This window comes from Crocodylus siamensis, chromosome 2 (genome assembly GCF_052110815.1).
Source record: "Crocodylus siamensis isolate JL-2025a chromosome 2, ASM5211081v1, whole genome shotgun sequence".
NCBI classification, from domain to species: domain Eukaryota; kingdom Metazoa; phylum Chordata; order Crocodylia; family Crocodylidae; genus Crocodylus; species Crocodylus siamensis.
This window is the reverse complement of record NC_143396.1, coordinates 174,613,551-174,633,927: the sequence shown is the minus strand read 5'-3', so window position 1 is coordinate 174,633,927 and position 20,377 is coordinate 174,613,551. Positions and strand designations below refer to the sequence as shown.

At 46.1% G+C, this 20,377-nt stretch overlaps 1 protein-coding gene across 2 annotated transcripts in view; it reads left to right on the top strand.

The window, feature by feature from the left end:
* C2H11orf24 (chromosome 2 C11orf24 homolog) overlaps positions 1–20,377 on the top strand; it is a 62,232-nt gene that overhangs the window by 31,407 nt on the left and 10,448 nt on the right. Inside the window, exons 1-2 of one of the 2 annotated variants that reach the window (XM_090032365.1) lie at positions 12,483–12,593; positions 17,972–18,219. In XM_090032365.1, coding sequence (XP_089888491.1) covers positions 18,063–18,219 — 157 coding nt within the window. In that variant the 5' untranslated portion in view covers positions 12,483–12,593; positions 17,972–18,062. Of the gene's footprint in view, positions 1–12,482; positions 12,594–17,971; positions 18,220–20,377 lie in introns of those variants that run through there. The other variant, XM_090032364.1, reaches the window with a different exon arrangement.

Here is a 20,377-nt window from a genome sequence, read left to right as displayed (position 1 = left end):
ATCATTTACAGCAATTTGATTGAAATGTTTTTCACTCAGTGGGCTGATCTCCTTTTCAGAAAGATGGTTAGTCCCTGTGATAATCATATCCGCTCCGTTGCTGGTTTTCAAGCGTGTGTTAGAAGAGAGATTATGTAGGAGAAATGGTAGAAACATGATGCCAGAATGGACCAGCAATCCATCTAATCTCTTGTCCTGCTTGCTGTAATAGGCTACAGTCCTTGATTTAGAGGATTGTACCAACCCCTCCAATACTACTCAGCCATCTGTGCAGTATTTTATTTTGAAGGAATGTGTGAGAGGAGAATGACTTTCTTCTTGACTTCTGCTGGTGACCTGTTTATGTCCTACAGTTTTGTAGTACTCATAACTCTTATTCTGACCACTCTAACTGCAGGAGAGTCACTTAACAGGACAGTCTAATCCTCTTTTGAGGCTGGCTAGATTTTGCAGCAGTGAATTCCATAGGCTGCTTAAGGCAGTATTGAGGAAGCATTTGTATCTTCTTGGTCAGCTTTGTTTCAGCAGGCCATGTTAAACCCTTTTCACAATACACGTGACTAGTTGGAACACAGCGGACCATGACAGATTGGCAGAAGCATCAAAGGATAACCTCTACCCTACTCAGGTTCTTATATTGAGCCATTTGATGTGCTGTCTGAGCCCCTGGTCCTGAGAGAACTTGTGTACAGCCAAATGAAATGATGCTACAGACAACTTGCCTTTTTCTGCCTTGGGCACCCAGCATCATATCAGCATTTGAACACCGTGTTCAGCAACTGAATTAGCTATTACATTTGTAGGTGAGGCTTTGGAGTGAAAGAGGAGTCACGTCTCCATAGTCTGTTCCATCTGAGTTCTCTTTGGTGAGGCAAGTTACCAACGGTTGATCAGTCAGTGCTCACCATGAGTGATTTTTCCAGTGTAAAAGAAATTCAGTCTTCTGCTTGTTTGTACACCAGCCTGGGATGTTAACTGGACAGGAACAGACAGTTTTGGTCATTAGTAACTGGGCTTGGCTAGTTGTGCAGTGACCCAAGAGTGAAAGTTTGATGCACATCATTTCCCAAAGTCTTCACTTGCAAGCATAATTCCCCTCCTGCCACCCTTTTGCCCTAATGTGGAGTGATTCACAGAGTAATTCACTGACAACTTTAAGGAAATGAGAAAGGAAAGTCTATATCAGAGGTGGCGTGTGTTAACCTTTGACCACAACATCCTCCTTTTTTTTTTAACTCTCTAATTGCTTTTGTGATGAGACAGAGATAATATTTTTGCTAAGCCCTGATTTACTGTTCAGAGTAGGCATCCTGTAAAAGATGTCTGCTGGTTAAGTATGAAGTGGAAGGGAGAGAGGCCTTGGCACGTGCTTTCCTTTGTGAGCTCAGCAGCACCCTGATGACTGGAACCGCTGCAGTAGTCGTCTGTGCTGGTACCAAGCATCCACAACTGCACACAGACTGCAGACAAGCATCTGCATCTTAACTGTTCCTCTCACTGCAGGTGGAGTGAAGAGGAACTGCTTGCAGTTCTAGCCAACTGCAGGGAACATCATGACCTGAAGGCTGCCATAAGGAGCTTGCCTTGTCTGTATTGGGAAAATTGCACAGCAGTGCTGAAAAGTTCCCTCATTGTTGGTCACAGCCACATCCCCCTTCTTCCCCTCCCTAAAACAAATATAAACAATTGGTTTAAGTAGATTAAGACAATTTCTGTGCTAAGGAGTCTAGCAAAACCACAGCTTTCAAAATGGGACTGAGTATGTTTTGTCCATGGCCACATTTCTTACTGAAGCTGTAAAGCATTAATTTACACGCCCCTGCTAATGTGCAGACACATTTGAATGACAGCCCCGCCCCAAAGAGCTTACAGCCTGAAAGTATTGATATGTGACAATTGAACTGTTCCAAAATGTCACTGATTGGGAGCCCACAGTATGGTCTGGTTGAGGGTGGAGGCAACATGTGCTCTGTACTCTCTGCCCTAGATGAGCAGAGCCCCTGCCAGAGCTGCAAGGGGAAGGTATGTAGTGGTGGGGAGCAAAGGCAGGACAGGGAAGCCAAAGATGGTGGGGGTGGGACTGGGCTTTGACCCCGACCCCAGCTTCAGAGTTGGAGTTGGTGCTATAGCCCCTCCCCCACCTCCTGGCTTGTACTTGAATCTAAGGCGAGGGACTCTTCTCCCCATGTTGAATGGGGAGAAAAGCCTCCTTGTACCTTGGAGTAACTACAGTATTTTTGTCCTCCAGGCATCCCAAACTGCAGTGCTCCTCACCTACCATGCCAACCCCGCCCTGCACCAAACCCGTGCAGGGCAGATGCAACCAGGATGCCTACAGAGACCACAGTCTGTAGAGATGGGGAAGCAGAAAGCCTCTGTCGATTTCACTTCCCTGCTAGGAACCCTGGGCAGGAAACCTGGACCTATTTGGGAGAGGGGAGGAGAGAGGAGGGGAAGGGAAGGAGTTTTGTGGCCCCCTGTTTGTGGTGGGTGGATGGATGTGCCTGTAATAGTAAACACCTGTTAATTGCTGAGTGGTGGTAGTGATGGGGAAACAGAGCCGTTGCACAATGGCCACTTATTACAGCAGAAGTGAATTATCCCATTAACTGTTAGTTGTTCCATACCCTCTGTGCTGCACTTCTGCAGTCTGCCGTGGTCTGCAGGCTCCATCCTCCTGCACACAGGGGTTGGAAAAGCCAGGGAGTTCTTGGGGGGTGAGAGGGGGCACACCACACCCATCCCCATGGGAACCAAAGGGTGCCACAGAGCCCCCCAGACCCGGCACCCCCGTCCATTCCAACCTTCAGCCCCAATCCAGGTCTCCTTCCTCCTCTAAGGCACTCCTGTGGAAAACTCTGGGCACCGATCCCTGCAAAGCTTGGTGATCTGGGCACTCGACCACCCCCTGGTGGCATTTTGGCTACAATGCATCTATAAAAGAAAATGGTTCTACTTAGAACAGTTATCAGGGTATACGTGGACACTTCTGTCCAGGGACATTTGCAGGGGCTGTTGCAGTGTGGTTGCACCCTGCCCCCCTTTGATTCCTGCTCCACACAGACTTTAAAACCAACTGACTAGGAGGGGTAATAGCATTTCTATTCAGGCAGCAGCAAGGGAGTCAACTGACTTTATGGTTCACTATAATCTAGCTGATTCCTGCTAATCTGTCTTCACTCACAGGTGTTAATGGCCCTCTCTCCTTTTTAATAGTATGGATGTTCCACAAATCTTTTGCAGCTGTGCTATCTGTTAGCCATTCCTGGTAATCTCTCTTCTATTTCGCAACCCTGCAGACTGTTTTTAGCTCTAGCTAAAAACTTTAACTCAAGTGTGGTATATTAACTCAGGTGTGGAGATGACTAACAGTGAAGCATTGGATCTACTGTCAAGATGCTCAATAGGCTAGATTTTGTTTTACAAATCTGAATGAGAGATGCATGTTTAATTATAATTACTCCAGAGCTAATCAGATACTTTCTTTTGACTATTTTTTGCCCAGTTTCTTGTGTTTTTTTAACTTTATATATCATCTAGTAAAATAATATGCGTGCCTACAAAGTTATATTTGTTTTTTGCTTTGTTTTTAAACTGATAAATACAGCACTAGGCCCCTAATATAGGACAGCTTTTAGATTCTCTTTAACTGGAGAAAAATGTGCTGTGTTTTATGTGATGATAAACCAAACCATCTGTACCCCCGTCCCTCCCCCATCTCCAAAATCCTGGTTGTGCCATGAGCATTTTTGAACCAGTATCCAGTCAATGACATTCTTGGAACAGTTCTAGTGTTATGTCTGTCTGCACCCTTAGTTTTCATACATCACACTGTACTGGTCCACAGGGAGCTTGTTCAAATATAGTACTTGATTTTTCTAGATGGATTTAAACCAATTTAACAGGCTTGTATGCCTCTCTGCTTCAGTTTTAAACCGTTCTAAGTGTTACATGCATCAGTGCCCCAAAGAGTCAAAGGGAGAAGGGATACGTGGTTTGACAGGTTGGAGAGAAGCAGGGCATTAAGTGACTTCCATACGAAACCTGTGGCAGAGAGGGGGGCTCAAACTTTGCTCCCTGGTGTCCCAGGGCACTGTCTTTACCAGAAGCCTATCTTGACCCCCCTTCAGGTGACTGGTTACATCCTTCAGGATAGGAAAGAACCCTGCCTTACCACAAGGAGCTCAAGTTCTACAGAGCCAGAACTTCTGCACAGACACTATTATTACACCCTGTTGTGTTACTGCTTTTAACCATCTGAAGTTTGCAATTTCCTTGTGCAGACCTTGTATCTTGCTGTAATAAAAAGCATTACGTAAGGGAGCTGCTGATAAGGCCAAGCAGGTTCCATGAGCAGCATATATTTGAATCTCAAGGATCTTTAACCATTTGCCACCTGATGAGAATCTTGCAGTGAAAAGGACAAGCAACAGTGCTTGTGACATCAAAAGTCCTAGGCTGTAGCTGATTCTGAGTGCATCCTGATTAGGATGAATGTAGGTAGCCAGAAGATATATACAGGTAAATATAATATCAGGTTTCCCAAGGTTGTGCACTAACCAGAGATATTGCTAACCCTGGATCCGTGCAGGGAATACGGTCGCAGGGACCATTTCCAGCAGCTTGTCAGCTTCTGTATGCCTGGTTGCCATTTAGGAATTCCCTACTCCATAATTTGAAGTCGCCTCTCTGCTTTGGTGCTGTGCGGTGCCCTCCATTTAACAAAACACAGAGTGTATTTGCAAGTCTAATTGGTGAAATTTTCATAGGAACAGACTCCTTCTGTTTGTTGTTTAGCTTAGTTCAGAAACTAAGGAAGCCTGCAACGGCTAGAAAATCTGCCTTTTACATGATGTAATGTCATCTGTTTCTGTGTGGTAAAATATGCACTGAGTCACTCTGAGACTTTTTCACAGTGGCTATCAAATCACAGTTTAAACTGGATTTGTTTACTTGTGCTGAACCAGGGTCCTTTATGTAATATAGTGAAGAGGTTTAGAAAAAATGGTAAAATTTTCCAAGTCCAGTAACAGTGTGTAACACTTTTTACCTTCCACCCACCTCAGCCTAGTAGGTTTGTTCCATTTGGGGTGTTATAATTCATTCTTGTCAAGTACAGGTGTAGAGATAAATTGTGGCCAATGTTTTCTTGCTGAGATAAATCCTAGGCAATCTTATCCCATTAATCCCCATTTTACATGCTTCTGATTCAGCAATCCTGCTGATTCAGAAGTTAATCTGTTTTACCTTTGCTCTGCTTTGGTCTTTCTGTTTTTGAACTAAACCTCACATGGGCACATTCACACTGCTACGACAGCCCTTTAAAATACTTTAAAATTATTGAGATTTTTAAAGTACAATTAAGGTGTTTCCCCCTCCCCCTCCACTTTTTAAGATATGTCCCTTTTATTTTGCATAAAGCAAAAATTCTTCCTTGCCACACCAAAAAAGATCACGTGGTGATGGTATGTGTGTTGCCACCTCTCAAGACAAAAGGTATTCTACAGTGTTTGCGGGGTGAAACGAGAATAAGCACAAGGCATAATATTTTTGAACAAAGACTTCACACTGCAGTTGCCTCAGCATAGAAAGAAGCATGCTGTGCAATGGTCTTTGCTGTACTGTCCTGTAGTTAAACAAAAGATGTCCATGTCCACACTTGCCATCCAAGCACCAAGTGTCAAGACTTACTGCCTCCGTGTAAGGATGAGGGCCCTAGCTGGGCCAGGCCCTACTCCAGCCTACTTCTAGGTACCAGTGGGGACATCAGCTTGTGGTTCCCCTGTAGGGAAGCATGAGCACAAGTATCTGGTTAGATTAGATAGGCTTCCCTCTGTATGTCCTGCTTCTTTAGCACGGTGGAGGAAACCTTGTTGCATTTCCTTGCAGCCCTTCTTCTGTCTTCTCCAGAGCCTCCCTGATGTTTTCTCCCCCTACACACAACTGTTCCTCTATACACTTCCTGCCCTGTCAGTTTTCTGAGTTGTCTTCATCAACCATAGTTTCTAGGGTCGGAAGGGACCTGAGCAGATCATCTAGTCCGACCCCCTGCCATGGCAGGAAAGAATACTGGGGTCAAATGACCCCAGCAAGATGTTCATCCAACCTCTTCTTAAACACCGCCAGGGTAGGAGCCTGCACCACTTCTCTTGGAAGTTGGTTCCAGACCCTAGCCGCCCTGACCATGAAGTAGCGCCTCCTGATGTCTAACCTAAACCTACCCTCTGCCAGCTTGTGACCGTTATTCCTGGTCACTCCTGGCAGTGCTCGGGGGAACAGTGACTCCCCCAATGCCTGCTGATCCCCCCTGACTAGTTTATATCAGGCCACTAGATCCCCCCTCAGCCTTCTCTTGTGGAGGCTGAACAGGTTCAGGTCCCGTAGCCTCTCCTCATAGGGCCTGCCCTGCTGTCCCCTGATCATATGAGTGGCCCTCCTCTGGACCCTCTCCATGCTGTCGACATCCCTTCTTGAAGTGCGGCGCCCAGAACTGGACGCAGTACTCCAGCTGCGGCCTGACCAGTGCCGCATAGAGGGGGAGGATCACCTCTTAGGACGTGCTCAAGATGCATCTGTGGATGCATGACAAGGTGCGGTTGGCCTTCCTAACTGCTTCTCCACACTGCCGGCCCATGTTCATCTTGGAGTCAGCGATGACCCCCAGATCCCTTTCCGCCTCTGTGCTGACAAGAGGGGAGTTCCCCAACCTGTAGGTACGGTGCCGGTTGTTCCTCCCGAGGTGCATCACCTTGCACTTGTCTGTGTTGAAACCCATCCTATTCTCATCCGCCCACCCTTGTAACCTGTCCAGGTCTGATTGTAGCCTGTTGCATCCTTCCAATGTGCCCACATCCCCCCACATCTTAGCGTCATCAACAGATTTGAACAGGGTGCTTTTTACCCCCTCGTCCAAATCACTGATCAAGATGTTGAACAGTGCGGGCCCCAGGACCGAGCCCTGCGGAGCCCCGCTGCCCATGTCCTTCCAGGTTGAGAAGGACCCATCCACCACCACTCTCTGGGTGCGGCCCAGCAGCCAGTTGGCGACCCATTTGACTGTGTGGGTATCTACACCACAGCCCCCCAGTTTCTTAATGAGAACAGGGTGAGAGACAGTGTCAAAAGCCTTCCGGAAGTCCAGGAAGACTATGTCCACTGCTACCCCTGCATCTAATGATCTGGTGATCTGATCGTAAAAGGCCACCAAGTTGGTCTGACAGGACCTGCCACTGATGAATCCATGTTGGTTTCCCCTAAGCATGCATCTCTCGGGGCTGGTCAAGAATGGTCGGCTACCAGTCCTGGAGGGGTGTTCTCTGTAACTATTGGGACTTTTTTCATTCCCTTTTCCTGATAAAAATTTGCTGAGTTTTTGAACTAAATCTTGGAGCAGTGGGCCTCTCTCAGTGTCTTCATCTCTTCCCTCACTGTAAGACCATGGCCACTTGTTGCTACTTCGATTTTTTTTCTTTTCTTTCACTGTCATTTTACTAGGTTTTGTCTGTGAATTAATTGGCCTAAAAAATATTTCTACATTTGCCACTCTGGAAGACGTGGGAGCAGCAATGCTGATGTTCCAAGAGCTCTCAGAAAATGTTTATTAGGACATGTCTGGTGCAGTGGGGCTCAACCTTTTGGCCCCACAGGCCAGAGGAGTGGGGTGGGACTAGTCTGTGAGCAGGATCTGGCTCTGCGTGCCAGGATGAGGCCCTGGGGGCTTGCTATCATCCCATCCTTGTCCTGAGCTCTGGGATTGGTCCCTGGGGACCCAGTGCCACCAACTCCCCCTGGTAATTGGTCTCTGGGGGGCCTGCCACCACCCCCTCCCACCCGGCACACTGATGTTGGGTCCCAAGGGTCTGGTGCTGTCCTCTTCTGGCCCCCCACACAGGGACTGGGCCCTGGAGCCTGGCCATCCCCACTTGACCATGCACACTGGGATCAGGTGCCCAATTTGGTTCTCAGGGCTTGGGGTTTCCCATGGTTGTAGAAATTCGATGGCGGGGGAGCAGTGCCATCACTCACCCACCACCAAATTTCTGGATCCGTAGATAGCCTTACGGGGCGGACGACATAGGGCTGTGAGCCAGATTGAGCCTTGCTGGTCTTTGATAAGTTAAAATGTTTCTGTAAAGATTATTGTTATGGTAAAATGGATATGTCCTCTCAGTGAGGTATGGCTAATCACAGGGATCCTGGTTTTTCTCTGTTTAAAAATCCCAAGTCCTCTGAATAAAACCCCCAAATTTTTTTTTATACTGTTCTCATTACTTAGGCAATTTGGTTTCTCCTATTAAACCTGCTGATATACATCATCACCTACCACCAGCAGAAACAGCTCTGCAAAGCCATTCACGTTAGAAAATTTTGTGATTGGTATGTTTTGTGACCATTTTAAACATGATGTACTGTTTTCCAAAACTCCCCATATCACTGGCGGTTCTCCAAGTGCTGGGTCTGTCTTTTGTATATGTTCCTATGTATTTTTCTTAAATGCAGCAGTACCTAATAACATTCATTTTGTACCTCTTTTAGCATTTCCAGGCCTAACCTAACTGCAAATGCAAATAAACCAAAGCCCTTAATTTCACTAATCCTTATAAACAATAGATTGAATAGCACTGTCCCACATTTTGAACCCTCCACTCGGTGGTTCTCTGCTTCCTCCTCATCTCCTTCATCCGATGTGGGTTCTTCCCATCTCTTCCAGGCCTCATGCAAGCCTGTACATATCATCTGCTTAATCAGGAACTGCTGTGTTAATAGGGTTCTCCTTTTAGTGGCCCCACTGGCTGGGGAGACTGGAAGAGAAGGTTAACTATTTTTCAAAGCGTCCATCCTGCATCTTCACTCTAAAATGGCTGCTGTCTGAAATAATATTTTTACTTTTTTTCATAAATTTCTTGGCTCAAACACAGAGTAATGAATAAGAAGGGAAGAATGTTTCTTAAACCCCACAGGCAATGCCCTTTAGGTCTCTGAATGCATGTGGCTCTGCAAAGTCATAAGTCATTTAGTTGTTGATTCACAGTTGCTCTGATTCTCTAGTTCGCTTGTTCCCCTGCTGAGTTCGAGCTGTAGTTGTTAAAAGTAATCTCTGGTTTTTGTGCTCTTTAGCCTTTTTTACATCCTCGAGAAGGTTTATGAGACAAACTATTTGGTGCCCAAAGACTAAGAGAATGGTTTTTAGTGTTCACCTGCTCTTGTATTCTAGTTCTGGTGCTGCAAGAGAGGTTTCCTTCCAGAACTGCTCTGGAGAAGAAGTTACAACCCGTGCTTTTCTAATGTAAAATCCTGTAGGGTAAATAGTCAGCTGAGATGATGAGGAATCCCTGGAAAAAGCAGTCAATGGGACCAAGTGGGAATGGAGAGGATGAGGTCATTGCTTATAATTGTAAGCAGCTAACTTAGGAGGTGTGAGCTGTTAATAATTATGAAACTCATTCTGGGCTTTCAGGGCTATCCTGAAGCAGATGAGATGAAACTACTTGGTGGTTCTGATACTTCATATGGAATTACAAAAATGTTGTCTGGATTATATTAACATGCATCTGCATGTGATTATCCACCCTCTGCCTTTAAAAATGAGCTGGGTTCACGTGGCCACAATATATATATGGTATGTTTAATATATAATACACATTTATAAAGTATAAAAGGAGTTTTGTAACTCGCTAACCAGACTTCAGAATGGTGTCAGGTTTGTAAATGTACATCAATTACCAAAGGTGCCGAAAGTGGTGGGGTGAGGGACACTCTCAAAGATGATGGGGAATTTTAAGTGCAAGCTTAAAAAGCTTCAGGGTTAAATTCTGTCAAATAATTTTAATTTTGCCTTTGCTCACCCCCAAATTTGTGCAGATTTGGCAATGCCAAGCCAATGACTGCATCTATAGGAGTGTGTTCCCAGCAATGGATGGCTAATGACAGTATATCTGCTGTAGCCTGTTCCTAAGCTAAAGTTAGCAAAATATAATTTTAGTTTTAAAGGAATGGTTGAGAAACAAATATATGTATTCAATCTACAGGACTGTTGTCTTGTGCTTTAGAGCTGCCATGCTTGGAAGGCAAATTTTTTTTGTCAGGAAAAGGAGTGTTCTGAGTTATTTGTACTTATTGCATCAGTCTTCATGCTCACCAGTTTTAACTTCACTTGCAATAGCTTCATTATGAATCCTTATGTTGGAGGGGAGGAGGAAGGGAAAGAATCTTCAAAGATTTTTCAGGCTGTAAATTAAATGGAGGTTTAAATATGGTAACAGTGGATCTTGGTAAGTCTAATGGCTTCAAGAAGGACTCTTAGGAGATGCGTGCATGGTGGGGGAACTGAGTGAGTCATGTTGGGAATATAGGGCCTTCATTTGTGGAAGCCTACCTTGACCTTTAGCTTCAGTAGAGTTGCAGTTATTCACATCAGCACAGCATCGGGCTCCAGGCCTCTCATATTATGTGTCCTTGTGTTCAGGGATATATGTGTGTGTGTATAATTTTAAGGGTTGAATAGTGGACCACAGGAAACAATTGTGCATGTGGAGCATGGATTACGCATGCTGGGCAGAATCCTATTTAACCATATGCACCTAAATAGAACATACACTGCTGCGTATCTGCAGTTTTTGGCCCTTACACACACTTAATGATTCAGCTCTGGATGCACAAGTGTCCACACTGCCACTGAGCATGCTTAGTGGGGCCCTGCTCTGGCCAGGCAAGTACATGGCCTCAGACACTTGCCCGGGTATGCACCTAAAGCTGAGTAAGTCCTGAAATTATAGCTGGGCAAAAGCCCTTTGACTTGTGACGATAGTCAGAAGAGAACCCTGCCTTGTCCTAGTCCCAAGACCAAAGTGCTTAGGCAGTTACCCAGGAAATGGGAAACCCAACTTCAGTGCTCCCCATTCTCACCAAGAAGGTGTTTGAACCTCTATCTCATGGCTTCCAAGCCAAGTGCTCTAACCACCAGGCACCAGATCAGATGTTATCAAACTTGTCTCCAGCCCTCCCCATGAGGCTGGCCCACTGGGTAACCAAGAGAGAGTAATTTGTAGGGCAAAGAGGAAGAGAATAAGCCAGCAAGTGTGCGTTTCAGTGAGATGTCAGTTGTACTGCATGGGAGAAGGCCCTAGTTCCTAGCTTGGATCCTTGCTCTCAATGAGGCAGAAACTTCCCTGTTGCTCTCTGTCCATTTTATCCAATAAAAATACAAAACGCAGTGGTTCAGCTTCACAAAGAGGGTTAGAGTAGTGTTTGATAATGTTTAACCTGTGGCCTGATGGTTAGACCAAAGACCTGACCAAGAGGCACTGGAACCCAGGTCTTGCACTCCGTGCAGAAGTCCTTAAACTACTAGGCTATTGGGTTAAAGCAGTGGTGCTCAGCCCCCTAACCTGTGGGCCAGATTTAGCCCCCAGCACCACATCATCCGATCCATTGGCTCTCCCCGATTCTGGAAGTTTGACAGTGGGGGGAGCAGTGGTATCTGTTCTGCCAAATTTCCGGACTCAGGAGAACTCTAGGCCCTACAATTGTCCTGGCATGCAGGGCTGGGCCCCTTAACTGGTGGTTAAAATGAGGGAAAGAGAAGACCCCACAACTGGCTGGATCTTAGCTGATTTCTAAAGTCAGGGCTAACCTCCTGACTGATGCTGGGTAAACCAGTTTAGGTTTTCAGCTGTACTGTCAGAGACCAGTGAAACTCTCTCCTCCAGGTACCACTCAGGTGCAGCTTTCCATCGCTGCCATCTCTGCCTCAGCTTGCCCCTCCCTTCACTATGACTTTCTCATTTATTTTTGTTCACTTGCTTCCACTGGCTTCTGGGGCTGATGTAGTCAAGAGGCACAAAAATCAGATGTGCAACGAGGGATGTCAGGTAGCTTAGTACACTGGGGAACTAAGCAATTCTGTGCATATGGAACTAAAGGTTACGTTATGTTAATATAGCAGTTCATAGACATTAACTGTGCTTAATGTTTAATCTTACAAATGCATGAGTCTTTTGGGTCAATTAAGATCAATTAAAGTCACTTTACTGGACCTAAAACCCTGGATTTCAACTGGGGCATCCATGTACCTGCAACTCCAGAGCATAACTGAAGATGTTTACCCTTTGAGAATCAGTTACTATGACTACAAGAATATTAGTAAAGCAGGAAACCTAATCTATAATAATAAAATAAGGGACTTCCATGCATTTGTATTCATGAATTCTCAGAACTACTGAATATTATTATCCTTAACCGTTTTATTTAAAACAGTAAATGCATGCATATTGCAGAACTGGTTCATTCTCAGAGTCACTTTTCAGCCTACAAAACAGCATTTCTAATTTATATTCTTGTCTTGATAAGCTATTGCAAATACTCGCTTCAAAATGTAAAACTTACTCTTTGTGCTATATTTATTTTCCTTGTGGCAGATACTCCTGTTTGTTCAGTTGGTGAATTCCCTTCCTCTCCTCTCCACACACATTCTGCAAACTTAACAAAAACCATGGATGTTCATAAAAACCTGCTAAAAGCACCATTTGCATATTGACAGGAGTGACACACCAATGCCACTGCAGCTGCCTTTGCAATGCACCTACAGAGCTGAGGTGGGAACACAAGGACTTCTTATAAGTTGAAGGATTCTGAATTCATGTGAACTCTCTTGACTGCCAGCCCCACAGTGCTGTCTGCACTAGGAAAATGACCCCTGCTGCTAACAGTGGTTTAAAAATGGTCTAATTTGTGGAGTAGGCTGAATCAGTAGGAAGATTGTGATCAATACGGGGCCCTAAGTTTTCAAAAATGACATCTCAATTAGGGCTCCTGATTTTGAAAACCTTTTCATGGGACCTGTCCACTGACCCTCTGAAGATGAGGCTTATTTAAATTGGGTCAGGGTGGGTGCCCCATTAGCTGGCCTGCGGTCCACAGACAAAATGTCAGTCTGAGTTGCGCAGACATCTGAGATCCACCCCCACCCTCAGCGAAAAATCCTATTGGTGGGGCCTCCCTTATTCAAGAAAGTGATTCATGAACCTTCTCCAATTCATTATTGTACAGAGCCACCTTCACCCCTAAGTGTGTGTCAGCCCTGTGGCAGCTACAGCTGCTTACACTAGAGAAATCTAGGGGGAGAGGAAAGCATATATGTATTACTGCCCCCACCACACACACACACACACATGGCTTCAGGGTGGTTTCTGCTGCTTCTCTTTTCTCTTAGGCTCAGTGTTCACTACAGCCTTTTCCAGCTGTCACCATGCTCCACTTAGTAGATGGTGCCTTTCCAGTATGCGCTTTTTTCTCTTGCAAAGCTGCTGCAGTAGAGCCACCAAAAGTGCATGAATGTACATATGCCAGGGGTGGGCAAAATGTGGCCCGGGGGCTGGATGTGACCCACCAGGCCATTCTATTTGGCCCATGGGCCCTGCCCAAAATTAAGAAAATTTAATTTTGGGCAGGGCCAAAATATTTAATATTTATCTGCCCCTGACTGCCTGTCATATGCCCTTGTATTTGGCACTGGTGGCTTGTGTCTGCCTGCTGAAATTTTGGTATCCAAGGCAGCTGAGTGTAGACACATCCATGAAGACTAGTGGGCTGGCTCTGTATCATCCTTGCATCCAGCAGAGAGACAAAAACAAGAAAGCCATTGAGTTTTGCTTGGCCACCGGCAGCCACAGTGTAGGGCAGGGGAGGAGAATTATTTGCATCTGCAGGCCACGTAGGCAGTTTTGGAGAGCTGTTGTGGGTCACTCTTCTCTCCCTCCCCCCCTTTCTCCCCCGCAACAGCCCAAAGTTTGCATGCCTTGTGGCTCCTCACCTCCACCAGTACCCAAAGCAGCTGAGGGCATGGTCCTGACCCTGGCCTGCTCTATACCTGCTCCAGACTCGCCCCAGCTGGTGTGGACCAGGTCTGAACTAGCTGGGACCCATGTGCATAGCTCTGACTTCAGTGTGTCTTGCGCCTGCTCTGGACCTGCCCACCCACAATGAGAAGCACTGGTGGCCAGGCAGAAGCTGCTGCTGGGCATGGGGGAATCCTCCTGCCCCCCACTGCCACCACTGCTGGACCCTTTTTGCTGCAGCTGCCCAAAGCCTGTGTCTAAGCCATCCTAGGGCTCCTCTTCACTGCCACTGCTGACCCACTGGGCAGTCAGGAGGCGCTGGTGGTGACTGCAGCAGAGAGAAGCCACAGTGACAGCTGTAGCAAGAAGGGCCTGGCAGCAGCAAGGGGGAGGGGACCACTTTTCCCCAGCACCCGGCAGCATTTTCTGCCCAGCCTCAGCTCTGGCTTATAGTGGGCGGGCAGGTCTGGAGCAGGCATGGAACGGGCTGGGGTCAGAGCTGGATGTGCAAATCTCAGCTGGTCTGCTCCAGCTGGAGTGAATCGAGTGGGTGTGGGCCAGGCCAGGGCTGGAGCTGCAGATGGTTACCTACCAGTTTTCAGGGGGCCAGTACCAGCAGCGGCGGCAGCCAGAAGGAGCCACCCCAGCCCCACTGCCTGCCTGGGGCTGACAGGATGCACCATGTGCTGGACAGCACCTGGGCCAGGCAGGACCAAGGGACCCATCATGGGCTGGACAGAGTCCTTTCACTGGCTGGATCCAGCCTGCTAGCTGTATATTGCCCTTGGCATAGGGGAAGTGCAAAGACTCCAGAGAAGTGTTGTTGCCCTCAACCCCCTGCTTCTTGTCGTGCTCTGGTGTAAGAATGAAGTCAACTGTGACTGCTCTGGTCATGCTTATGGTACCAGAGAGTATGTAAAAATAGGGTGACCATATGGGACAATGTGAAATCTAGAACGCTGTGCCCCTCTCTTCCCCCTCCTCCTCTCAAGTCAGCAGCACTGCTGCAGGCAGAGGTGGGGAGGAGTGGGGGAGGGCAGGGTGGCATGGTACAGCAGCTCTGGTATTATTATTCAGGCAGCTAAGGGAGTCAATAGCCCATTAATGAATTGTTCTGTACTCCACAGATGTTAAGTCATCTCCCTTTTTTCATGGTCATTCCACTAATCAAGCTAATCTATTTTAAGGCACTTTTGATGTCTGCTAGGGCTTCTTATTTCATGGCTTGTGCCCAGGATACTTGTTTTAATTTTCACTGGTGGCCAGGACCAGCCTCCAAAATTTGAGACTGTCCTGGCCAAACTGGGATGTATACCCCTCTCTAAAGAAGACCTAAACTCTTCCTATTATAGAAATTTGCAGCCGCATAACTAGATTGATTTAGCTGCTCTAATGCATCTTGCTGTTGTTGTGTTTTTCACTGATATAAAGCAGGGTCACCCCAGCCTCTCACCAGTGCAGGTCATATACAGGGTTTTATGTGGGAGTGACTACATTGGTATCATTACCTCAATGTGTAAAATGTAAATGGGGCCTTAGCAAAGGGAAGCAGACCTTGAAGGGGAGCCAGCAGCAGTTCTCTTGAAACAAGACTAGATGGAGCTGAAGAGCTGTCATTTGTTAACATATCTGCTTGCCAAATCAATCCCAGAATATTTCTAACTGGCAGGAGGCCTGACCCAAGCATGAACTTCTGGTTAAAGAATAAAACCTGATTGCAGAAAGAGAAGATGGGGCTTCTCTCGTATACTGTGGGCTGAAGGTGGAGAGAAGTGTGCTGCTGAAATGAGAAGTACTGATACTTCTTACCCTCCATCAATTTCCATTCCTCCCCTTTTCTCATAAGTGCAGAAAATACAAGAATGCTTATTCCATTTGAGAAGAATTGCTGGGAAAAAACACAGGTCTTTTTCCTAGAGCAAAACTATTTGTATTTCTTTAGCAGGCTCACAAAATGATTAGGTGATGAATGATGAGTAGAGGGGGAAGGCCTAAAACCAAGCAAGAAGGACTTATTTTGTGTACTTGGAAGGATGAGGGAGCATTGCACATTTACAGGTATATTTGGAAGAAGACAGGCTGCTAGACTGTCTAAGGCTGGGAACCTGCACCACTGACTATTGAGACTCAGTCCTGATCTCCCAAAACTGGGATTACCTAGATTCACAGCTTCTTTTATGTTAAAAAGAAAGCTTTTTTTAAAAAAGCATCTAGATTGTGCAAGGATTGTGTAGCAGCACTGCACTGGCTTTGCTGCAGGCCTAGTTTCTTGGGCACATGTCAGTTGTAGCGAACCCTATGTTCAGCGAGCTCTGTCTCACTCAAGTCAGTAGAACCGTCCTTGGTGACCTCTTACAAAATACTAAGATGCAAAATACTGTTTGCTCATCCATTCCTCCTGGAGGGCTTTTAAGCCTCTGCCTTGAGGCTTCCACCCATCTTGCTTCGCATGAGCTCAAATGTCCCCCAGCCATTATATATACTGAAATCTCAGCAAGCTGGGACTGCATGCAGTCTGCCTTCCAGCCAAGCCCTGCTGTATATGTAAAAAGGCCCGATCAAAACCCAGGGTCCCAACCCAGTGTGGGGTCTGACTCCTGAACTGAACTGTGCAGCTCAGCCCTAGGCTCTTCCCTGCATGCAAGGCTACTTTTGTTTTTTTGGTTTGTTTGCTTCACTCTGTTTAAATCTCAGCCCGCCAGTCTGTCTGACTATAAAGCCCTGATTAGCAGCATGCAGCTTTATGCCTGGATTAGTCTTCTTCCCATGGTTTTGAAGTTGGTCCGGGGTATCAATTAGCATCTCCAAAATATGTGAATCAGTTCCAGCAGATGTATCCTCTTGTCAGCTTTTGCATTTCACTTATGACTGACACCACCTGTGCTGTTGCAGCCCCTGAGTGATCTGCATCAGCAGCAGTTAAGCAAGTTCCTCTAGATGTTCTCAGAACAACAAAGAGAACTGGGTTTTTTTTCTTGCCATCTTAGTAGCTCTTTCCTGACCCGATAGAGCACAGGTTGTGCGCACGTGCCCTTAAAACATCTTGACCCAGGATCTTTGAAAACTAGGTGCCTAAACCATGAGCCACAGGCTGCATAGTTTTTACGATGATCAAGTGAGCAGTAGAGCTGTTACTATAACAGTGATTGCCTTAGTCTATCACTGACCTTTAGTCTGACCTTGGTCAAGACATAGAATGACATAAACACTAGGGTAGAAGGGGCATCCACTAGTCCAGTGGTTCTCAATTTTTTTTTGTACCGGGACCCATTTGTAAACATCAATGCCCAGTCCCAACGCAGCGCCCCTCACTCCCGACCCACTGCCCCCCACCTCCAGGTCCCAGCCCTTCAGTGTGTGGGGCAGGGGGTGGGTGTGTGGGGCAGGAGGGGCCCCCAAGCAGTTTGTTCATGGACCTTTCATAGATTCTTGCTACCCACAAGTTGAGAAATGCTGACCTAGTCCAACCCCCTGATCAGGGCAGAATCATCCCTTTTCTAAACCAGCCCAGATGAATGTTGATCCAACCTGCACTTCAAAACTTCCAAAGATGGAAATTCCAGAGCTTCTCTCAGTAATTTCCTCCAGTGCTTCCTGATAGCCAACCTCCATCTCCCTTGTTGCAGTATAAGACTAATTCTTGTCCTGTTTTCAGCAACGTGGAATAATTGGTCACCAGCATCTTTATAACCACCCTTTTTTTACTTGAAAACTGTTATCAAATGCCTGCTCAGTCTTCTCTTCTGACGACATTGTAGTTCTTTCAGTCTGCTCTCCTATGACATGTTTTCTAAACCTCTAGATGTTTGTTTTGCATATGGCATTCCTGTCAATAGATCCTAGTCTGATATCAACTTTTTATGCAATAGCATTGACTCACATGAAGTTTGCAGTCCTCTATAATCCCTGATTCTTTTCTGCAATAAAATTACATTTCACTCTCCCACAATCCCTTTCTCCTCAACCCTCACCAGCATCTTCAGTATAATGGACTTAGCAGTACTTACCTTCCTTTGTAATGTTCTTTGAAATATACAGATGGAAAGGCATTAAGTAAAACCTTGTTTAGTCTTTAATGCACTGTCCTAATATAAATTAATATTTCTCTTTCTTTCTTTCTCATTTCTTTTTGACAGATATGTCACCTGGGACCTAAAGGTAACTGGCAAAAGTTTCTCCTGCACAAGAGGAGGGAAAAAAAGCCTTGTTCCAAAGCCAGCCCTCAGGATGTGGACAGTGGTTGTATTTGTCCTGTTGATTTGCTTGTGCATATCTGAAAACAGAATTTCCATCTTAAAGGAGCGAGGGGCCCGGGTAATACAGATAAACAAACTGAGCAGTGAAAAGCAGTGCAGACAAGCTTGCAAAAGCCTATCTGTTTCAGGTGAGACCACCTTCCTTTAACTTGAAAGCAGTCTGCAGTTTTCCTTTGCTTTAAAGATCTCTATCCTTCCTCCAGATCCCTCCTTTTTTCACTCCAGTTGTTTACAGGCATTTATAATTATGGCTTCTGTATGGCAGACCTGTGGTGGCTAAATAATTTCTGACAGCTTTGTTTAAATTGAAAACAGAACAGCCATTTTCCAGGGCTTTTCTTGCTTCCGTAAGAAGCAGCATTCATGCGCTCCTGATGAGTGCTGATAGTGTGCAAATGATAGTATGTCACTGAACTCTAATGATCAGTGGACCACACAGGCAGATGTTTGCAGCTGTACAATGCCACAGTGAACTGCTGTGCTTGGGTGAGCTATTTTTGCTCCCCGATATTTCGACTTTTTCTGACTTGCAAGAAAGCAGATGTTCAGCCCTCACTAGCTTTCTTGAGAGAGAAGAGGAGTGAGGAGAGTGATGATTTTGGGTGTCCAGACTGAGATGCCTTAAAGGTACCCTGGTTTCCAGTGGTTAAGAAGCCTCCTGTTCCAGTTTCAGAAAGTACTCTAAATTGCTGATTTTTGCACCCACAGCGAGGTGCAAGGCTGCAGCTAGGCTGGACCAGCTCCAGGCAGGAGCTCGCTCCACAGCCCAGTAGGCAGGACCCAGTGCAGGAGGAAGCACCACATCGTCATAGCTGCCAACGTGAGGCAAATCTCTGCGCCACTGCCACACCTTACCTTGGTGGCCATGGTGGCACAGCGTTCCTTCCAGTGCCGGGTCTTGTCTGCTGGGCCATGAAGGCAGCTTCTACTTGGAGCAGGTCTGTGCCCCCTGCCTCCCCTATGTTCCCCCTCCCCTGCCCCCATAGACTTACCTGGAGGGAGTTGTGGGAGCTGTTCACCACCTTGCCTGGCTGCCATGTGCATGTATGCATGTGCATACACATAGCACCCCTTGTGTCTTGCTCCCCACAACTCTAAGCAGCTTGCTGCATCCCAGAATTCAGCCAACCTGGAAAAACCCACAGGTTCCCACATTTTTCTCCGTCAAAGGAGAAAATCTGCATTTTTCTCTTTCAAAAGAGAAAAGCGGCATTTTTCCTTGGCAGATGGAAAACATGGATGCCCAGTAATCATGTTCCTTCCTAACTTAGGGAGTAATAGAATTTCTCAGGAGTCAGGCAAGGGAGGCGCGTTATCTGCTTTGTTTAGGAGCCTGGCATAATTTTCCTGGCCATGGGCAGGAGTACAGTTGTCAGAAGGAAGGATCAGTGATGCTCTAGTTGAGCTCTGCTTCCAATCGTACATTCCACCTGAACTCCTAGTCTAACTAGACAATTCTCCAGAAAAGAGAGCATTGAAATAGTTGACATGCAAGCTATTCCTGTTCAGGCTTCAGAATTAGTGACCCATTTGAGACAAGTGAGGCCTTTTAGTGTGCCTGTTAGCTCTGTTGCATCAGAACATCTGCTTGTGAATTCAGGACATGGGTACATGAACAGGTTAACCCACAGCAAGTCAAGCTATCCCAGTTTATGAATGCATGACACAGTCTTGTCTCAACAACGGCAAACACCACTTGACAAATCAAGGACCACTTTCTCACATCTTCATGCTCACAGCCTGTTTGCTTTTGTCCAGTTGTAGTTTGTGACTGGTTTATGCATGTGTTTTACCTCTCCATTCATGTGTCTGTTGCTTCAGTAAGACTGGCCTATCAGATGACCCATTAAGATTTTTGTATTTGCTTACCATAATTTCTTGCATACAGGATGCCCCTATATCTATCATGCACCTTGTTTTTGAAAGGCAGAATAAAGAATAAAAAATATTTCTTGTAGAAACTGAGTAGCAGCAGTTAGAGAACTGAGTCTGCTCTTAAGCTTGCTACCAGCCCTGCATGATAGATGCTGCCCTTGGACTGACCCCACGTCCCAAGATCTATACATGGCCCAACCTCATGCACTCGCCCAATGCAGCGCTCAGGGCTATGTCATCTGGCTGGAGGGCTCTCCATGGTCTTATAATTTGGCAGCAGGAGAGTGGTGGCAGCATTGGAAGATACAAATAAGTGCATAGTTGGTAAATATGCAAATTACAACAAACTTTCAGTTGGAGGAATTGCAAAAACTCTGGAGTGAAAAGCCTTCTTTTCTAAAGTTCTGTGGT